The sequence below is a fragment of the Amyelois transitella genome, chromosome 24, assembly GCF_032362555.1.
Source record: "Amyelois transitella isolate CPQ chromosome 24, ilAmyTran1.1, whole genome shotgun sequence".
Taxonomy (NCBI): Eukaryota; Metazoa; Arthropoda; class Insecta; order Lepidoptera; family Pyralidae; genus Amyelois; species Amyelois transitella.
In genome coordinates this window covers 7,412,746-7,435,145 of record NC_083527.1, presented here as the reverse complement: position 1 = coordinate 7,435,145, position 22,400 = coordinate 7,412,746, and the positions used below count along the sequence as shown (strand labels likewise).

Genomic DNA, 22,400 nt, shown 5'->3' with positions numbered 1-22,400 from the left:
CTCTGTCTACCCCGCAAGGGATATAGACGTGATAATATGAATTAATTAAATATGAAACGCGATAAACCAGTCACCCTGTCGTATATCTTTTAAAGTCTTGAACTTGTTGCGAGTAAGGTTGTATAACATACATATATGTATGTTTGTATGTTTCCATGATACGTGTCTCTTTTTGATCAATCTGACGCGTAATTTTACCTCCGACTTCTCAATTACAGTTTCCAAGTGACTTCTCAAAGTTGGGAAGTTTGTCTCAAGTTTAATGTAGGTAATATTGGGTATATAACAGTTACGGTGAGGGTGAATGTCGTGGGGAATTTTGTACGTGTGGATCAAAAGGTCTGGCTTCGATTTTTGATTAGTAAAAGTAAGTGCCGGTTTCCAGCACCATTAAAGAAAGAATAGGACCACTCCATCTCTTTCTCACGGATGTCGTAAAAGGCGACTAAGGGATAGCCTTATAAACTTGAGATTCTTCTTTTAGGCGATGGGCTAGCAACCTGTCACTATTTGAATCACAATTCTATCATTAAGCCAAGCAGCTAAATGTGGCCTATGAGTATTTTCAAGACTGTTGGCTCTGTCTACCCCGCAAGGTATAAAGACGTGATTATATGTATGTACGTTCCCCGCGAAAGTTACCGAGGTCAGACGGGAGTCATTTCATGTAAAAACCTTATTGCGATCACAAGTGGACGCTGGAGTCACGGTGAGAACCTAATTGATAATTATGCCTGGGAATTGTAAGACCATACGATTTAAGACTATTTGAGTAAATGAAATCTCATTTATCATTAATGGTCTTATTCTTATACATGCCTCGTGGTTTCCAACACTTTAGAATAGGACACCACTCCATATCATTCCCATGGATATCGTAAAAGGCGACTAAGGAAAAGGCTAAAAACTTGGAATTCTTCTTTTAGGCGATGGTCTAGCAAACAGTCACTATTTGAATTCAAATTACATCATTAAGTCATACAACCGAACGTGATTTTTCAGTCTTTTCAAGACTCTGCCTACCTCGCAAGGGACATAGACGTGATTATATAAAGCTAAAGCCCACTTTTGTTTTTTGCAGGCGGATGGGCGTCACCAAGTATCCAAAATCCAGTCGTCGCGACAGTCCCCTGAACACGCCGCAGGTTGGTTACTCTTCTAGAAGACATACATATAGTCACGTCTATATACCTTGCGGGGTAGACAGAGCCAACAGTCTGTAAAAGATTGATAGGCCACGTTCAGCTGTTTAGCTTAATGATAGAATTGAGATTCAAATACTTTGTGACAGGTTGCTAACCCATCACCTAAAAAAGAATCCCAAGTTTGTAAGCCTATCCCTTAGTCGCCTTTTACGACATCCATGGGAAAGAGATGGAGTGATCTAATTATTTTTTGTATTGGTGCCAGGAACCCCACGGCACATGGGCTAGTAACTGTCACTATTTGAATCTCAATTCTACTCGTATCATGTAGCTAAATAGCTGAACGTGGCCATTCAGTCTTTTCAAGACTGTTTGCTCTATCTTCCCCGCAAGAGATATAGACGTGACCATATGTAAGTATGTATGTACGTTACGAGCCCATCGCCTAAAAAAAGAATCCCAAGTTCATAAGCCTTTCTTATAACTTAGGAACGAGAAAGATATGGAGTGGTCCTATTCTTTTTCTATTGGTGCTTGTCTTCAACATGCTAAACTAGTAAATAATGATTTGTCTGTCTGTCCGTCAGGTGCAGACGGCAGCATGACGGTGGCCAGCGGCGACGGTTCCCCAGAGCGGCTGGGCGGGGCGCTCAGACGACTCCACTACAAGGCCACGAGGAGGGCCCACTCTGCCGCAGCGAGACACCACAATGCCACTCCAGCCAAGGTGACTACTTCATCAGATCACACCGGCGACGGTTCCCCTGAGCGGCTGGGCGGAGCGCCTTTCCGTTATCCCTTAGTCGCCTTTTACGACATCCATGGGAAAGAGATGGAGTGGTCCTATTCTTTTTTTGTGTTGGTGCCGGGAATTCGGGAATTGGTGTAAAATCTAGTAAATATCTAACAATTTGGCCAAAAAATTCTTAGTTTTCTTTAAAATTCAAAACACACAAGCCGAGGATCAGACGTGGTTTATTATTTCCACCCTGACCCACTTTCTTCAGCTCATTACGGCTCAATACAGCATGGACCCAATTAGGTACGTACTCGAGACCCTAAGGTCGCCGTGCCTGCGCAAAACACTTCAGTTGCAAGGGCTTTGTCGTTCCCTTTGAATATATTATTAACCGCTTGAAAAAATTATGGTACTCAGTTTGACCTGTATGTATGTATTCAGTTTAACACTCCATAGGGTGTGGTCGTACTCATTCTTACGTATCTCAAGTATTCTGTGAGGTGGATGTGGCTCAAAAAAAATTCAAAATACAAAATTTTTATTAATTACTATAGAATACTATATATCGCTTAATAATTGTCAAAACGTATGGTTTAACAACATTGGTTGACGTCAAATAAATTACTTAAAAACTAAGTTTACTGCCGCTTCCAAGGCGTCAGTGCAGAGGAAGCGGTAACAAACTGCACTGCAGCATTTTCTTCAACAACGTCAACTTCACAATATTAATTAAACTTAGAATAGAATGTGGACGAGAGAATACATTGTTCAGATTTATATATTTATGAGATTTAATATTGGAAAATATACAAAATATATATACGTATATACATATATTTTTATGGATTGCCAATTTTAAAAAGATTTATGTACAGAGTGTACTGAACTTTGATTTAAGTTCAAATCAAACTAATGCTCTTGCGATATTGCACCATTTCTGAACCACGCAGAACCCGTTAAGAATAGGACCCTACCGCCCTAAGCGCTCGTCAGTATTCTGTTAGTATACAAATGTATGTATGTATGAACAAACATACATTATATTTGTCCGCGAATATCTAGTGTTTCGCTGAACCGATTTCGATGCGGTTTTCAGGAAAGTGTTTGTTAAACGTAGGAGACGGTTTTAGAAATTTTACCGACTTCAAAATGCTATAATAATATATCCCTTGCGGGGTAGATAGAGCCAACAGCTCTATCTACCCCGCAAGGGATATAGACGTGACCATATGTTTGTAGTAATATATCATTGAGCAAGGTCGGGCAATTTACTAGTGTTGCGTAGTGTTTGGAACAGATGACAATCAAAGTGTCCAGGTCTAATATCTAAACTTCATAAACAGGCTCCTTTGAAGAGAGATTTAAGTACAGTCAGCCAAATTTAACACCTTTATGTATGTGAGTTTTGAATTAAGCGCGCGCAATTAATTTAAAACTTACACATAATAATTTTGCTTGTTTCTATGTACGTTTGTAACGTGATGACTTTCATCCTACTACTGGTTTGATGTTGATGAAATTTTAAATGTATGTAGGATCTGTCAATTGCTTATGTAAGTTCCGTAGGGCATCAAAATCTGTTAAGTGATTTTTGTGATATTTAATTTTTTTTGACATATTTACGATGAATTTTTTTTAAATGTACGCGAGCTTTATGTTCGAGGCAAAAGACTTGTTACATTAATCTTAATTTTCGTCAATAGCCTATTATCAGCCAAAAATACTGATATTATCATGGTCCGAATGCGCACCCTGGGCTCCTCTCCAATGTCACTGGTTAAAAAACTATTTGAGGTTGTTATTCCTTTTTTTTCAAATTGTCACACGATCTTTTTGCGTCAGACTGTACCTCTGAAAATGGGACGGGAGTCGCCATTTCGAGAACAATTACTTTGTAATGGTATTTTTAATCAACCCTCCCCACCTGGGAATTTTTGGATAAACGGCCGTTCCCCGGGATATTTACCCTGGATTCGGAAGTTACCCTGTTCGTACAATTATTGCGAAACTAGCTGTTATCCCCGACTTCGTTCACGGGAACATAGATAAGGACGTAAGATATCAAGTCGGTCGTTAAAAATTCCGTATGTAGTAGCCATGCGCGTACAATTATTGCGAGACAAGCCGTTATTCCCGAGTTCGTTCGCGACAAAGATAATACTATTCATCTCTCGTTTGGAATCTTTCTAATTTCCTTGTAAACTTATAATAAATTCTGCGGTTCTTGTTATTTCTCCGGTGTAATATAATTAAGTAAAATTCTTTGAAGAAAAAATATAAAGCAATATACGTCCCTACGCTACAACACCTTTCATTTCACATCAGGGGTTCACGGGAAGTAGTATAGTCATTGTAGTTGAGCGCCGATGTCCGGGGGAAATGGGGTAATGATGTCACTTCCGGAAGTGAGTAGTGATGCCAACACAATAGTGATGAAGCGTACAAAAAGACGAACTTACAAACTCCAAAAGTTCATATTTTTGTTGTATGTATGTATACAACAAAAATATGAAATTACATTATATGTATGTAGTTTATCGATGACTTCTTTAGTAAATTGATGACATGATCGAAATTTTTGTATGAAAAATTAATTTCTCACTATTTAATCTCAAATAGCACGGGATATAGACGTGATTATATGTATCTATGTTATGTGATGTTTGGCAAAACTTTCTCCAAAACCGACGAGCTTGCATGAAGAGAGTAATGAATGTGAGTGAAGCTAAAGATGTATGCAGAGGTCGTGCCAAATGGAAAGATGTAGTCACTGCCTACCCCTCCCGGAAAGAGGTGTGATTTATGCATGTATGTTTGCAAAACTATATTTATTGTCCCACGTAAGTATAGGTAACCTCAATCACTCGCGTAAAAATTTAATACTACGTGTACAATTTTCGCGCCAAAATAATTTAATACGAGTATGCGTGACAGGAGAAACAAAATTTTCAATTTGCTCTCGCAATGGAATCACAATATTTTCATTGTCTTTGATGGGTTCTCTTGACGGAATAGAGGTTTTATTTTATTTGTTTTTTATTATTTTATTTTATTTTATTTTATTTTATTTTATTTTATTTTATTTTATTTTATTTTATTTTATTTTATTTTATTTTATTTTATTTTATTTTATTTTATTTTATTTTATTTTATTTTATTTTATTTTATTTTATTTTATTTTATTTTATTTTATTTTATTTTATTTTATTTTATTTTATTTTATTTTATTTTATTTTATTTTATTTTATTTTATTTTATTTTATTTTATTTTATTTTATTTTATTTTATTTTATTTTATTTTATTTTATTTTATTTTATTTTATTTTATTTTATTTTATTTTATTTTATTTTATTTTATTTTATTTTATTTTATTTTATTTTATTTTATTTTATTTTATTTTATTTTATTTTATTTTATTTTATTTTATTTTATTTTATTTTATTTTATTTTATTTTATTTTATTTTATTTTATTTTATTTTATTTTATTTTATTTTATTTTATTATAATTAAGTTTTATTTTGTTAGTGTGCGGTTCCCTGCACCAATAGAAACAAGAATAGGACCATTCCATCTTTATCCCATGAATGTCGTAAATGTCGACTATGGGATAAGCTTATATATACTTGGGATCTTTCTTTTAAGCGATAGGCTAGCAACCTGTCGCTATTTTAATCTCAATTCTATCGTTAAACTTAACATTTGTGCGTGGCCTTTCAGTCTTTTTAAGACTGTCGGCTCTGTCTACGCCGCTAGGGATATAAACTTGATATCATATTATGTTATTTTTTTTTTAATGTGAATAATGGAATGTTTGATAAACTTGGCATTCTTTTTGTATGCGATGGGCTAAAAACCTGTCACTATTTGAATCTTAATTCCATCATGAAGCTTAACAGCTGAACGTGGCCTGTCAGCCTTTCAAGTCTGCTGGCTCTATCAACCCCGCATGGGATTCAGACGTGACTTTGTCACCTTTTGCGACATCCATGGAAATGATAAGGAGTGGTTCTTTGCAATATGAAAAACTTATTTCAAACTTCACGCAAACGAATACGCACTCGATTAATGATAGAATTGAGATTCAAATAGTGACAGGGTGCTAGCCCGTCGCCTAAAAGAAGAATCCCAAGTTTATAAGCCTATCCCTTAGTCGCCTTTTACGACGTCCATGGTAAAGAGATGGGGTGGTCCTATTATTTTTCTTATGGCGCCGGGAACCACACGGCACACTGTAATGATGTATCAGTCGAATTCGTATTCACACTAAAATCCCTTTTATAGGGAAAGTTAAATTGGATTCGGTCGACTATGGCGTGTACGGAAAACGTCCGCTAATTGGCTATGTGAAGTTTTTCTATACATATTTTCGATTTTTATTTCAAAACAAAACTATGTTTGAACATGACCTTTCAACTGTTTCAGTGATTTATGACGATTTTACGTACAAACATTTATTTACGTATATTTCCTTTACGGGGTAGACGGAGCTAACAGTCTCGAAAAGGCTACAGGCCACGTTCAACTTTATCTTAATGCTAGAATTGAGATTCAAATAGTGGCAGGATGCAAGCCTACAAGTAGATTTCTAGGTTTATTTGCCTATCCCTTAGTCGCCCTTGCGTCCCTTGACATCCTTGGGAATAGATGGAGTGAAATTCTTAAGTACCGATAAGTACACTGACGTTAATAAAGTTTGTAATCATTTAATGAAATTGTAATAAAAAATTATTTAATCTTACAAGGTAGCGAAGAAATTCTATTCCCAAATTGTAAAAGCCAATCAAAAGAAATGCTAACGATTACTTGAGAGATAACTTGAGATTCTTCTTGTTGGCGATAAACTAGCAACCTATCACTATTTGATTCACGATTCCATCTTCTAAATACCTATATAAGTACTTATGTACAGTAATTTGAAAGTAGTACTGCTAGCCACTAAGAAAAAAAAAAGAACAAAAATAGAATTTTGCACAAAATATTTAAAATGTCGAGAGAGCGTATCTTACAATGTTAAAATGTATATAATTTAGTTCACTTTTTATAATTTCATGAATGTTAATACCTAATGTATAAACCAAATATAAGTTCAGTGAGTTATATCAGAAAGTGCAGTTTCAATTTCCTTTAAAACAAGTTCCGACAAAGATCATAAAATAGTTCTGTATTAAACAACTTAAAAGATGAAAATTGTGACGTTGGACGCCATTGTGACGTTTAGGTAAAACGTCAGTAGTCTTACGAACTTGGGATTCTTTTTTAGGCGATGGGTTAGCAACCTGTCACTATTTGAATCTCAATTCTATCATTAAGCTAAATGGCTGAACGTGGCCATTCAGTCTTTTCAAGACTGTTGGCTCTGTCTACCTCGCAAGGGATATAGACGTGACCATATGTATTTATGTATGTATGTATGTTAACGCCTTACCAGATCGATAGAGCTTGAATCTCGAAAAGACTGGAAGGCCACGTTCAGCCATGCGATCCCATGATGTCCTCCAAATGGCGAAAAGGGCGCACCGGAGGAGGTTTAGTGGTAGGCTGGCACTATAGAAGCCAGGAGTCCCACACTCTCCCGGGTGAAGACCCGGGAGGCAGTCCGGGGTAGACAGAGTCAACAGTCTTGAAAAGACTGAATGGCCACGTTCAGCTATTTGGCTTAATGATAGAATTGAGATTCAAATAGTGACAGGTTGCTAGCCAATCGCCTAAAAAGAACCCCAAATTTGTAAACCTATCCCTTAGTCCCTTTTACGACATCCATAGGAAAGAGATGGAGTGGTCATACTCTTTTTTGTATTGGTGCCGGGTGCTTGGTGGCATAACAAAGTGAAGTAATTTGTTCAGCTGTTTCACATGACAATGTGAAGTAAGAAAAATGTTAACTTAGCCAATTAAAGGTGTTGCTAGTAACAGTTGTAAAGTTATTACCAGAGGTGTTGCCAACACGAGTTGTAAACTTTCTACTTATTCATAGCGAACTTACTTCAAGGATTGAATTGAAATGTGATTAGGTTTCTGAAATATGAACACAACATTGAGTTTTGAAAGCAATTAACAGGGAAACCTTGCTATATTTATAGATCTGTTTGTTCGTCTCTATAAAAGCTATGATGCCGTGTGGTTCCTGGCATTTATGTATAGGAAGTTAGGAACACATGTCGTAAAAGACGATTAAGGGACATATATAAATACATAAAATCACGCCTTTTTCCCGGAGGGGTGGGCAGAGACTACATCTTTACACTTGCCATGATCTCTGCATACTTCTTTCGCTTCATCCACATTCTCTTCATGCATGCTCAGCGGTTTCAGGTACTCTTGACCTGACGCTTTGCCAGGACGTCCTTAACATGATCAAGATACGTTCGTTCAGGCCTTCCCACTCCGACCTTTCCCTCCACACTCTCCTTGTATATCTGCTTAGTCAACCTGCTTTCAGTCATCTTCTCCACATGACCAAACCATCTTACCCTATTCTAGCGATTAAGGGAACACTAAATACTTGAAATTCTTTTTTTAGACAATGGTGTAGGCTAAATATTATAACTTCTTTATCCATTACGGAGTAGGCAGAGCCTACAGTCTCGAAAAGTCCGGAAAACCACTTTCAGCTGTATGACTGAGTGATAGAATTGAGATACAGTCGCCTTTTACGACATCCATGGGAAAGAGTTGGAGTGGTCCTATTCTTTTTTCTAATAAATAATAATTTAAGTACTTATTTACTAAAAATAAAAGCCATATACAGGGTGACTTTTAATTCAACTGCATAAATTTAACTGTTAAGTGTACTCATTTAAAGGATATTTAAAAACGTTAAAAGAAAAATATCAGTTCATATTTCAGAAAGTACTAAAAAAAATAAAAGTATCAAAATCCACGATCCTAAATACGTCATATCGGGGGCGGCGGAAAAGCGACGCGTAAGATTCGGAGGTCAACACAATTCATTCAGCTGAGCGATCTCGACAACTCTGTACTTTACTTGATACTAGAAAAATAATTTATTTTTCAGATATTTATTTACATGTTTAGTTTTAATTTTTTTTTTGTAGTTGGTCTTTAATAAAGCGTGTGACTTAGTTTTTGAGGGTTTTTTAAATGTGAAAATGATGTCGTTTAATTTTAATAAAAATAGACTCAAACGGCTCAGAAGCATGGGTATAGTCTTAAGTTTAAAAGGATGCAGTTGTTTTAAATGTCACCCTGTACATATCCGTACATTAGTTTATGAGAAATTCTGGACCAAAATTAACGTACCTATAATAAGTTTTTAATAGTAAAACAAATTAAAAGTAACTTGAGTGTAACTGGCATCTAAGTGTAGTTGCTACTTACCAAGTTATTCCGCAGTTGAAACAAGTTTCAACATGAACGGCACAAACTTGTTGTAGAGTTATTACTTATTGTTGATTACCACGGCCTCTGTGGCGCAGCGGTAGTGCTTGTCTGTGACACCGGAGGTCCCGGGTTCGAATCCCGGCCAGGGCATGATGAGAAAAGAACTTATTCTGATCGGCCCCGGTCTTGGATGTTTATCTATATAAGTATTTATTATAAAATATAGTATGGTTGAGTTAGTATCTCGTAACACAAGTCTCGAACTTACTTCGAGGCTTACTCAATCTGTGTAATATGTCCCGTATATATTTATTTATTTATTTACCTATTAAACGGTTAACACGAGTGATGCGCAAAAAGGCACAGGTTCAAATCCCACCTCAGCCATGTAGCAATGACTATTTTCAAAGTAATGTGCATTAGTTTGAAATTTTGAATTCTAACCGATGCTCTTACGGTGAGGGAAAACATCGTGAGGAAACCTGCACATTCAGGCAACTGGATGTGTAACCATGGATCCAATACGGGTTAGGTTTGCCTGCAAAGGTTGCGGAGATTAGATGGTAGTCGCTTCGAGTAAAAATCTGACTCACCCAATCCAGGATCCATGGTCAAAGGCATACCCCGGGCTATTCTTCAGAATGGTGAGGATGCAATCGGGACTAAAGCCAGGAGGAAAAAGTATAGAAAGTGCCGTGTGGTTCCCGGCACCAATACAAAAAAGAATAGGATCACTTTCCGAAACCGTCGAGCTTGCATGAAGAGAGTTATGAATGTGGATGAAGCGAGAGAATTATGCAGAGATCGCGGCAAGTGGAAAGATGTAGTCTCTGCCTACACTTCGGGAAAGGCGAGTTTTAATGTATGAATGTATGTACCTCTCTATAAAGAAACTGGGAAAGATCCCATGGATGTCGTAAAAGATGCCTGTGGGATAGGCTTCAAACTAAAGAAGAATTCCAATTCTTGTAGGCGATGGGCTAGCAAGCTGTCAGTATTTGAATTTCAATTCCATCATTAAGACATGCAGCTGAACGTTGCCTTTAGTCATTTCAAGACTGTTGGCTCTGTCTACCCCGTAAGGAATAAAGTCATAATACAATTATCTCGTCCACATTTCTATTATTAGTTTAGATAATTGTTAAGCTGACGTTGTTGAAGAAAATGCTGCAGTGCAGTTTGTTACCGCTCCTTCCGCGCTAGCGCTTTGGAAGCGTCAGTGAGCTTAGTTTTAAGCAATTTATTCGACGTCAACCAATGTTGTGAAACCAGAAGATATGAAAATTTTGTGATATTTGAAATTTCCCGTTATCCACATCCACATCCACACTAATAATAAAGAGGAAAGATTTGTATTTTTGTATGTTTGTGTGGAATTAACTCAAATACTACTGGTCCGATTTTGATAAAATTTGGCACAGATATAGAATAGATCTTCAAAAGTGACATAGGCATAAATTTGTTTTTACTCTTTGTTTATTTCAAAATATAAAACACAAAAATATGTCCACCCGTGCGAAGCCGGGGCGGGCCGCTAGTAATGAATAAAAAATTAGAATTTGATTTACGTGTTACATACACTAATTGACATCCATTTTGTTTCAGGTAAGATGTCCATAAGCTACCTACCCTTTTATCTTTTTTTGGTGAGTAAAAAAGCGACGGAAAATAATGAAAAATTAAATAAGGGTCGGCGCGACCCTTAAGCTTATTTTTATTTAATTTTTTGCCACTTTCAATGTTTTGACAAAATTATATTATGGATTTACATTTTGAATTATTACTTTCATTTTATAATATTATGCACTAGCTGTGCCCGCGACTTCATCCGCGTGGAATTTTGCGCATCATTGAAGCCCCCAAAGATAAATAAATATCCCCGTTTTTTTTCACATAGGTACTATTCCATTATTTCTTTCTTATTTATTCTACTAAATGCCAATAAAAGGAGTTATCTGAATCTCATTTCTATCATAAAACCATCCATCTGAATGTTGCTTTCGAGTATTTTCAAGAATATTCGTTTCTGACCACCCCGTAGAGGATAAAAACGTGATATATTTAAGAATGACCCAGAACTCCGACGTAGAATCTAGGTCACCTACCAAATCTTCAAGGTCTAACATAATCTGATGGGCCCCAAGCCCACGATGAGATAACGTCGTGATTAATTCCCTTAACCTCTTTTACGAACGGCATTTTATCCTGATTAAAATTGATTTCGCTAATAAACTTTAAGCTTAATGACTGTAAGTTCGGTAATTAAGAAATTAATTAAAACGCGGAGACGTGCGGTGGCGTAGTGGTTACATATAGTCACGTCTATATTACTTGCGGGGTAGCTAGAACCGTCTTGAAAAAATAAAGGCTACGTTCAGCTGTTTGGTTTAATTATAGAATTGAGATTCAAAAAGTGACAGGTTGCTAGCCCATCGCTCAAGAGAAGAATCCCAAGTTTATTAACCTATCCCTTAGTCGCCTTTACGACATCCATAGGAACGAGATGGAGTGATCTTATTCTTTTGTGTAATCTGTGCCGGGAACCACACGGCATATACATATATACAATCACACCTTTTTCCCGGAGGGGTAGGCAGAGACCACATCATTCCACTTGCCACGATTTCTGAATACTTGCTTCGCTTCATCCACATTCATAACTCTCTTCATGCAAGCTCGGCGGTTTCGGGTACTTTTGACCTGACCCTTTACCAGGACGTCCTTAATTTGATCAAGATACGTTCGTCTAGGCCTTCCCACTCCGACCTTTCCCTCCTTGGTAAAGGTAAATGTTTGTTTGTTTTTTGGTATTCCTTTGTACAAACATACATACATACATATGGTCACGTCCATATCCCATGCGAGGTAGACAGAGCCAACAGTCTTGAAGACTAAATGGCCACATTCAGCTATTTGGCTTAATGATAGAACTGAGATTCAAATAGTGACAGGTTGCTAGCCCATCGCCTAAAAGAGGAATCCTAAGTTTATAAACCTATCCCTTAGTCGCCTTTTACGACATCCATGGGAAAGAGATGGAGTGGTCCTATTCTTTTTTGTAATGGTGCCGGGAACCACATGCCTTTGTAGGTGTCGCTAATTTCGCGCGGGCGAATCTGCGGCTTACAAACCAGTAGTAATGTGCGTGACATATATGTATGTATGTCTCTCAGATCTCATAACATTATTATTGCCGTACAATACCGCCCCCGCCCCCCCCATTCCTGGCTACGTCACCGGGTTCATTGACCTATCGATCCTCAGAAGTAGGTCAGCCAACCCACTGTTATATTGAATGAACTTCTAAGGAGGTCACAGGTTTGATTATACCAAAAGTAAAGATTTAAAAATAATCAAATTAATTGTATTTTATTTGGCTGTAATCATCAAGTTTTCCATTTTTTAGATTAAGTTTAATATAATCACGTCTATATCCCTTGCGGGGTAGACAGAGCCAACAGTCTTGAAGAGACTGATAGGCCACCTTCAGATATTTGGTTTAATAATAATTTGATAATAATAATAATTTGATAACCTCAAAAAGAGGTATTGCTAGCCCATCGCCCAAGTTTATATGCCTATCCCTTAGTCGCTTTTTACGACATCAATGGGAAAGAGATGTTTAATAATAATTAGATTTAGTTTATTTTATTTTATGTTTCTATTGTTTGATATAAAAAAATGTTTATAAGTTAAGCATGTTTCCAGTTACGAATTTCATAAAGTTAATTTTAAAATTACTAGATTAGGCGCGCCCCGGGCTCTTATCTTGAGAAATGAGGATGAAACCGGGACTGGACTGGATTACATTTCATGAATGTTCCACAATCAAAAGGTGTCATATTGGGTCCTTCATTTGTGTGGTATAATTATCCTTTTGAAACATCATATCCTTATTTAAAACGTTATGAAGAAGCGACAGTTGTATCATAAATAAATATTTAAGTAGAAAGACCCGTAGCATCACCCGTTTAAATTTAGCAGAATTTTTTGAACAGGTTTTTCGTAAATCCCACGGGAATTATAGTTTTTACCGGGATGAAAAGTGTTCTAAGTCCTTCTCAGGCTCTTTTTTATATATATGTACCTAACTACAAAAAAATTGGTTCTGTGGATGACGCGTGAAGCGACAATAAACAAACTAATAAACTTACTTTCACATTTATAATATTAGTAAGGATGGAATGGGTCCTATGTTTTTGAACTGGATGAATATGTGGCTTTTCCCTCAGTCGCGTTTACGACAATCCCATATATAAAAGTTACCCCTGAAGACCTTATATATACATATATACGCAACTCATCAAAATTAGCCATTTAGGAGTCGAGTTTACAGAAAACTTCAGACGCGGAATTTCGAAGTTTAGTCGTTACAAACAGACATAACAAATCTTTGCAACATTAGTATGGGTGCTGTCGTGCAAATGACTGACGTAATGCAGCATAAACTTGATCTTGACTGACTGTTTATGACACGCGAACGCCTACATGACGCAAATTACCTGTTGTGGAACCTTTAACTTGACATACAATATATTATTACGCTCCACTCACAATAATAATACTAGTTATATCCTATTAATATCGAAAGTTTGTGAGTATGTCAGTATGGATGTTTGTTACACTTTCACGCAAAAACTACTGAACCGATTACGATGAAATTTGGTGTTTAGGTAGCTGAAGACCCAGAATAACGAATAGGCTACTTTTTATCCCGGAGTTCCCGCGGCATTTATAAGGTTTCTATGCGGACGAAGTCGCGGGCGGCCACTTGTTTATATATATATATTTATATATATGTACTCGTATATGGATGCATGGCTTAATGATGGAATTGAAATACAAATAGTGACAGGTCGCTAGCCAATCGCCCACAATCCCAAGTTTATAAGCCTATCCCTTAGTCGCCTTTTACGACGAGTGGTTCTATTCTAAAGTGCGTGAAACCACACGAAAAAAATATAGCTAAAAGTAGATCGAGATTTGATACTCTTTCTAGTCATTATTTTTTTTAAGATTTTCACTTTTTTTTTCATTCGGCTGTCAACACCGTTGCTCTGATAACATTAACCTTTATTTCGAAGTTGGGTAAGAAGGATGCGAACCTGTTTGGAGATTATTATCAAACAGTTGAGTTGGGTTTTTTTAAAAATGTCCCAAAACCGGCTTTAGTTCAGGTGTTGGAATCCATAACTACTTTATATTTTTTTGTTAAATTTGATACTTATAACTTTACTAACTGTTGCTTGTGGCGTCACTCGCGTAAATCGTTGTTATCATACGAATATATCATAAGAATTCCCTATTTTATTTGCTGCCTGCAAACTTTTTCTTTTTCCGCTCAAATTGTAAAAGTCAATTAAGAGAAAAGCGTTTAATTTTTTGATAAATTTTAAACAAAGAGCAACCTGTTACTTCACTCTTGAATCTAGATTCCATACATACTTACAATCAAGTCTATATACCCTCTGCGGGGTAGACTGAGCCTGGTAATACTGGTAAGCCATGTTAAGCTGTTTGGCTCAATGATAGAATTGAGATTCAAACAGTGACAGCCTAAAAGAAGAACCCATAGTTCATAAGCCTATCCCTTAGTCGCATTATACGACATCCATGGGTAAGAGATAGAGTGGTCCTATTTTTTTTTTATTGGTGCCGGGAACCACAAGGTTTATGTAGGTAGGTAATAATTTAATGTACCGTAGGGTTATATTAAAATTCAGGTCTGTCTACCCCGTAAGATAAAAAGATGTGAAATGCGTGATAAATACGTACAATGCTTGGACTGCACACCTTAGTGTTGGTTCTGACACTATAATTGATAATTTAAACCATTTGAATTCACTCTTATTTAATTATGCAAACAATGATATTTCTTGTGACAAAGTCAAGTTCAAGAGTTGACCTCTGACAACATATCGCAATGTTCACATTGTGAGAGTTGTAGTAGACACATCGTGAGGAAACCTGCACATTCGGGCAACTGAATGTGTTACCATGGATCCAATACGGGTTAGGTTAACCTGCAAAGGTTGCGGAGGTCAGACGGGAGTCGCTTCGTGTAAAAACCTGACTCACCCAATCCAGGATCCATGGTCAAAAGCATACCCCGGGCTCCTCTCCAGAGTGGTGAGGATGCAACTGGGACTTAAGCCAGGAGAAAGAATTAAACAAAGTGCCGTGTGGTTCCCGGCACCAATAGAAAAAGAATAGGACTCCACTAAATCTCTTTCCTATGTATGTCGTAAAAGGCGTAATGATATAGTATAGCTTATATACTTGGGATTCCTCTTTTCCACACGGCACTATTAAAACTAAGGAATTTATATCTGTGGCCTCTGTGGCGCAGCGGCAGTACGCTTGTCTGTGACACCGGAACTCCCAGGTTCGAATCCCGGCCAGGGCATGATGAGAAAAGAACTTTTTTTGATTGGCCTGGGTCTTGGATGTTTATCTATATAAGTATTTATTATAAAATATACTTAGTATCGTTGGGTTAGTATCTCGTAACACAAGTCTCGAACTTACTTCGAGGCTAACTCAATCTGTGTAATTTGTCCCGTATATATTTACTAGCTGTGCCCGCGAAATATTCTCCGTTTTTTTCCACATTTTCCATTATTTCTTCGCTCCTAATAGCAGCAGCGTGATGATAAAGCTATTAAACACAAAAAGAATTTTTCAATTCGAACAAGTAGTTCCTGAGATTAGCGCGTTCAAACAAACAAACTCTTCAGCTTTATAATATTGGTATAGATTATTATTTGTTTATTTATTATTTACCTATAACTACTTTATTTTCTTTCGTAGACTTACTACTGGCGCACTCGCCTAGTTTGACCTATGCTGGTGACACTGGACTTCCAAGGCAATAGTTATCAGCGCAAACAAACCAATAGATGATAAATAAATGCATTTATGTTTACACATACATTTTAATTTATGTACTGTCTGTCCGGGAACCACACGGCACAACCATGGTACACGTGTGTGTGTACCGTGTGGTTCCCGGCACCAATAGAAAAAAGAATAGGACCACTCCGTCTCTTTCTAATGGATGTCGTTAAAGGCGACTAAGGGATAGGCTTATAAACTTGGGATTCTTCTTGTAGACGATGTGCTAGCAACCTGTCACTGAATCTCAATTCTATCATTAAACCTATCAGCTGAACGTGGTCATTCAAGACTGCTGTCTCTGTCTACCCCGCAAGGAATATGGACGTGATTATATGTATTTATGTATGTATCATTTCCGTGAAGGGTTTATTATTGCAAAATCCACTTGACCTAGACGTCAGTGCAACCATATCTAACTGAACAATGTACTAAGATACATTCGCCTTGTTAGCTATACAATGCGCGTTTCTCTACAGCAAAACTAAGTGCTAATTGGTTGCCCGCCATCAATGTACATTAATTAGTGAATTTAGTTAGAGAATCATGTTAGCGTAAAGTTAACACATTACAATGTTCGTGTAAACTGACTGCTGTAGTTAAAGTTACAGTCTAGTTCTTTTATAGTTGACTAAGATAGCTGTTGTATTCGGGTTTGCTTAATGGAGTTAGTTATTTTTAAATTATTATTTTACATTACATACATACATACATACAATCACGTCTATATCCCTTGCGAGGTAGACAGAGCCAACGGTCTTGAAAAGACTGACAGGCCACGTTCAGTTGTTTGGCTTAATGATAGAATTGAGTTTCAACTAGTGACAGGTTGCTAGCCCATCGCCTAAAAAAGAATCCCAAGTTTAGTTTATTAACCTTTCCCTAAGTCGCCTTTTACGACATACGTGGGAACGAGATGGAGTGATCCTATTCTTTTTTTTATTGGTGCCGGAAACCACACGGCACTAATATTTTATCTAGATAAATAAACAACATTGCAATATTTTGTTTAGATTCTTACCAAAATAAACTAAAATGACTTTGAATGACTTTATAAAAAATATGTATGTGAGTACTTTTCTTCCTCCTGGCTTTAGTCCCGGTTGCATCCTCACCACTCTGGAGAGGAGCCTTGACCACGGATCCTGGATTGGGTGAGTCAGGTTTTTACACGAAGCAACTCCCGTCTGACCTCCGCAACCTTTGCAGGTGAACCTAACCCGTATTGGATCCATGGTTACACATCCAGTTTCCTGAATGTGCAGGTTTCCTCACGATGTTTTCCCTCACCGTAAGAGCATCGGTTAGTATTCAAACTAATGTACATAACTTCGAAAATATTCATTGGTACATGGCCGAGGTGGGATTTGAACCTGAGCCTTTCCGCGCATCACGCATCACGTATTTTAACACGGCACCACGCCCGTCGCATCGAACAGTTCCCGGAGGGGTAGGTAGAAACCACATCTTTCTACTTGATAATAAATTAGTGTATATAAAGTTAATACAAACATAAAAACTTGTAGAACTCGCTTATTTTCTTTTTATGGTCAACTTTTTATGTTACAAACAGACAAACATTAGGACGTGGGTGCTAACATCGAATGATTAAAGTCACTAATATGCCACAGGACGAGTTTCATCGCTTCCATGCTCAGAGTAACAATTTGTATGAAGAGTGTACCATATCCATTATGTATAAATTGAGTAGGTAAATAATAAATAAATACGAGGGTGGTTTGAAAAATTCTCGGCCCGTCTAAGAAAACAAAGATAAATAAACAAAGGAATATTCTTATTTTTCTACATAATCCCCTCTTGTCTCAATACACTTATTTAATCTATATTCTAGCGCTTCTATGCCACTCTTATAGGCCGATTCTTCCCACTCGTCGAAAAAACGTTCCGCCTCAGCTATGACCTCTTCATTTGTGGAAAATTTCTTTCCAGCCAGGTGTTTTTTCAAATTAGGGAACAGATAATAGTCTGATGGTGCTAAATCCGGTGAATAATGGTGATGGTTCAATACTACAAAACGCAGTTCATGGAGTTTAGCCGTTGCAACAACTGACTTGTGCACTGGTGCATTATCGTGATGAAAAAGGATTTTTTTTTTCGCCAATCCCGGGCGTTTTTCACGGATTTTTTCTGCTAATTTATCCAACAGGTTAGCATAGTATGGGCCTGTAATAGTTTGTCCTTTCGGAAGGTAGTCAATAAAAATTATTCTCCTGTAATCCCAAAACACGGATGCCAGAACTTTTCCTGCAGACTTTATCGCCTTGGTCTTCTTTGGAGGCGGAGAACCTCTATGTTTCCACTGTTTTGATTGTTCTTTTGTTTCAGGAATATAATGATATAACCCAGTTTCATCGGTGGTAACAAATCTTCTCAAAATATCGGCGGTATTTGACCTAAACAAGGCCAGAATCTCACTTGAAATTTCAACTCTGTTGAGTGTTTGTTCGGCGGTCAGCAAACGCGGCACCCATTTTGCCGAAACCTTTTTCATTCCAAGTTCATTGGTTAAAATATTAAATACCCGCTTGGTTGTGATCCCTATAGTGTCACTTATCTCTCGCACTTTTAATCTGCGGTCGTATAAAACCATTTATGGATTTTATCGATCATTTCTGGCGTGGTGGACGTTGAAGGCCTTCCGCTCCTAGGGTCATCTTCGACGTTTTCTCTGCCTTGTTTAAATAAAGCTACCCACTTTTTTATCGTCGAATACGAAGGCGCAGATTCACATAAAGTGTTATCCATGTCTTCCTTAATTTGGCTAGGTGTCATATTTTTTTGACAAAATATTTAATCACGGCTCTTACTTCGGTTTTTTCCATTTTTCCAGTAGAGAGTCAGATTAGCTCAAACAAAAAATCGTAAAAAAATAATCACACAACCTATCACAATGAAATTTAACACAAGTGTATATAAAGAATCAATCTATCGAATGAGTATATTCTTATTTTTTTTCTACCCTCAAATCTAGGTTAGGCCGAGAACTTTTCAAACCACCCTCGTATATACCGGACAAATTACACAGATTGAGTAAGCCTTGAAGTCAGTTCGAAACTTGTGTTACGTGTATCGTATCTAACTCAACGATACTATATTTTACAATAAATAATAATATAGATATCCAATCAGAAAAAGTTCTTTTCTCATCATGCCCTGGCCGGGATTCGAACCCGGTACCTCCGGTGTCACAGACAAGCGTAGGTACTAACGCTGCGCCACAGAGGCTGTCAAAATTTTTATATATACATATGTATGTCAAATATAATTATTTGTTAAAGTAAAATATTGTTTATTTATTAGTATTATTTGAGAAATAAGACCCTGATATATAAGAAATACTTCAAATTATAATAGGCGTAATTTATGCGTGACACGTTATTATATGATATTTATTATAGTTTGGTAAAATTTTACGTGATGTGTTCACAAAATTGAATAAGCTAAAAACTAAAAGTTATACTTAATAAATATACTAACGTTACAGAAATTTCAATAACAAAAACACATTTAAAGATAAAAATTCTGAATCCCGCAAGGGATAGGGACCTGATTATATGTATATAATCAGGTCTATATCCCTTGCGGGGTATACAGAGCCAACAGTCTTGAAAAGACTGAATGGCTTAATGATAGAATTGAGATTCAAATAGCGACAGGTTGCTATTCCATCGCCTAAAAGAAGAATCCCAAGATTATAAGCCTATCCCTTAGTCTCTTTGTACGACATCCATGGGAACGAGATGGAGTGGTCCCATTCTTTTTTTCTATTCGTGCCGGGAACCGCACGGCACTTGCGTGACAAGACAATGATAACATATATCTTTGAGGTATAATTTCACGCTACTTTCTACATTCGCGTCACTTAGCGCGCTCTACTTTTATCACTATGCTATTATCAGAACACAAATACCATGTCTCCTCGTGATAGTCGTCACGATGCCTCAGAAAGGCAAAGCCGTAAACGTAACAATATTGTCGATGTTAATTCTAATATACGCGATCTCCAAGATTAACTTACCGATAAACACGGAAGTGAAGCAGTACCTCGGCTACCCGACGGACTCACTGTTAAATTTCACAGAATTGACGTCAAAGTATGGTTACCAGACGCAGGAGCATTCTGTGATGACAGAAGATGGATATATACTCAAATTGTTCAGAATAGTGAAGGATAGAAAGTGTTTAATTAAGACTCCGCCAGTCGTGCTCATGCATGGGTTGCTGCTAAGTTCTGATGCCTGGATTGACGCCGGCCCTGAAGCAGGACTAGCATATCTCATCGCTAACAAATGCCATGACCTTTGGGTCGCCAATTGCCGCGGTAATTATTACTCCAGAGCCCACAAAACCTTAAATCCTAACACTGACGCTGAATTCTGGAATTTCACGACCAATGAAATAGGATCGTACGATGTTCCAGCGATTATTGATTACGTTTTGGATGAAACTGGTGAGGAAAAGTTGAATTACATCGGTTATTCGCAAGGAGCTGGTACGTTTTTCATAATGTGTTCGGAAAAACCTGGTTATTGTGATAAAGTGAATGTCTTGATAGCTCTAGCTCCAGCTTCCAGACAGATTAATACAAATTCTGTTGTTTATAGAACTTTTACCAAGAGCATGATGAAATTAGAGAGAGCTCTTGCGCGATTTGGCGTTCAAGAAGTATTCTCCAAGGGTGCTCTCAGTCAGGAGTTCCTCGCGTTCTTTTGCCAATTGAATTCGATAACTGAGAAACTTTGCTGGGCAGGCCAGAGTCTTCTTGACAATTTCCATCCGGAATCAGTGAAAAATACGACAACTAGAGCCCTATTTGGACATTTTCCCGCCGGAACTTCTGTTCATTCGCTGGCGTGGTACGGACAAAGTATGGACAGTTGTGATTTCCAGAAATTTGACTATGGTGCTGGTAATTTAGAACGATACGGTACTGTTCTTCCTCCGAAGTATAATTTAAGTGCTGTGACTGTTCCCGTGGTCGCAATTTACGGTCAGAACGATGGTATGGTTGACACTAAAGATGTTGAGTGGTTAATTGATCAACTGCCTAATGTGATCGAAGCTTGGAAAGTTACAGATCCCAAGTGGAACCATTTTGACGTGACATATAGTCAATATACAGGGGAATTGATATTTCCTAAGATTAGCTCATATTTGAGGTATAATTTTAGTAGAAATTAATTTAATGTTCAGTGCGTCTTTAGCTGTTATGCTTCAGAGCCCGTGGTCTGCTTTTGTAGGCTGCATTTAAGTGGGGCATGATTCGGTAAAGTTTTCAAGGGCAAGTTACAAACAGCTGCGTTACCTTTATCTTTTTGGATTTATCTTTCTACTGTATACCACCATCTTTAACATTTCTAATCACCAGTGCTTCACCTGTGTTGTCATGATCTCAATGATGAATGAGTCAATATCATGTACCCATTTTACATTCAGTTAATTCCAGCTTCTTTCATCTTTCATTGACTCGGACAAAAAGAATCGCAGCATTTTTAACGTATGTACATGTTTTAGTATTAATTAGTATTAATTGAACCATTTGTGACATATTAACATAAGAAATTACAAAGTCTTCATTTTTATTTGTTTTTTTTTCTGACCTATGCAAGAAATCATACATTATAATCACGTCTTTTTCCATCACGGGGTAGCCAAGCCAAGAAATCAATACAGTTCAATTTATAAGCGTCCATTAGGTACCGTTTTGGGTCCCATAAAGTTTAATGGCACAGTCATTGATCCGCATATCATTTTACATATGAACTTTTATGCGAATATCATAATACATACATATAATCACGTCTATCACCCCTTGCGGGGTAGACAGAGGCAAATTTATAAAAGATAGAATTGAGATTTGAATTGAGATAAAAGCTTTAAGATAGAATGACAGGTTGCTAGCCCATCGCCTAAAAGAAGAATCCCAAGTTTATAAGCCTACCCCTTATTCGCCTTTTACGACATCCATGAGAGAGCGAGAGTGGGAGAGTGGGAATAGTCCTAAATCTTTTTTCTATTGGTGCCGGGAACCACACGGCACACGAATATCATATCATAAAAAATATGGGACCCAATATGGACCCTGACCATTATTGTGAACTTTGACATGTAAGTAAGTTAAAAATTTAACCAAGAAATCGAACCGTCAAAAGTTCAAAATATAATTAACCAAGCGTTACATTCGTACCAGTTAAAAAACGTAGCGTGCGATAGAAAAAAAAAACCGAACAAGTTAAATCAATGCCACATTGAAAAAAC

The 22,400-nt window shown here is 37.2% G+C and overlaps 2 protein-coding genes across 2 annotated transcripts in view; both read left to right on the top strand.

Moving 5' to 3' along the window:
• Nucleotides 1-1,746: 1,746 nt before the first annotated feature.
• Nucleotides 1,747-22,400, top strand: part of LOC106140696 (uncharacterized) — a 76,860-nt gene continuing 56,206 nt past the window's right edge. Inside the window, exon 1 of the mRNA XM_060951360.1 lies at nucleotides 1,747-1,872. Within this exon, the coding sequence (XP_060807343.1) occupies nucleotides 1,747-1,872 (126 nt within the window). The remainder of the gene's footprint in view (nucleotides 1,873-22,400) is intronic.
• Nucleotides 20,079-21,724, top strand: LOC106140342 (lipase 1-like). Its single transcript, XM_013341923.2, has one exon. The coding sequence runs from the start codon at nucleotides 20,079-20,081 to the stop codon at nucleotides 21,321-21,323; it is 1,245 nt and encodes a 414-aa protein (XP_013197377.2). The 3' UTR covers nucleotides 21,324-21,724.

Coding starts and splice junctions, on each gene's coding strand:
- LOC106140342 (XM_013341923.2), top strand. CDS start 20,079: ATGCCTCAGAAAGGCAAAGCCGTAAACGTAACAATATTGTCGATGTTA.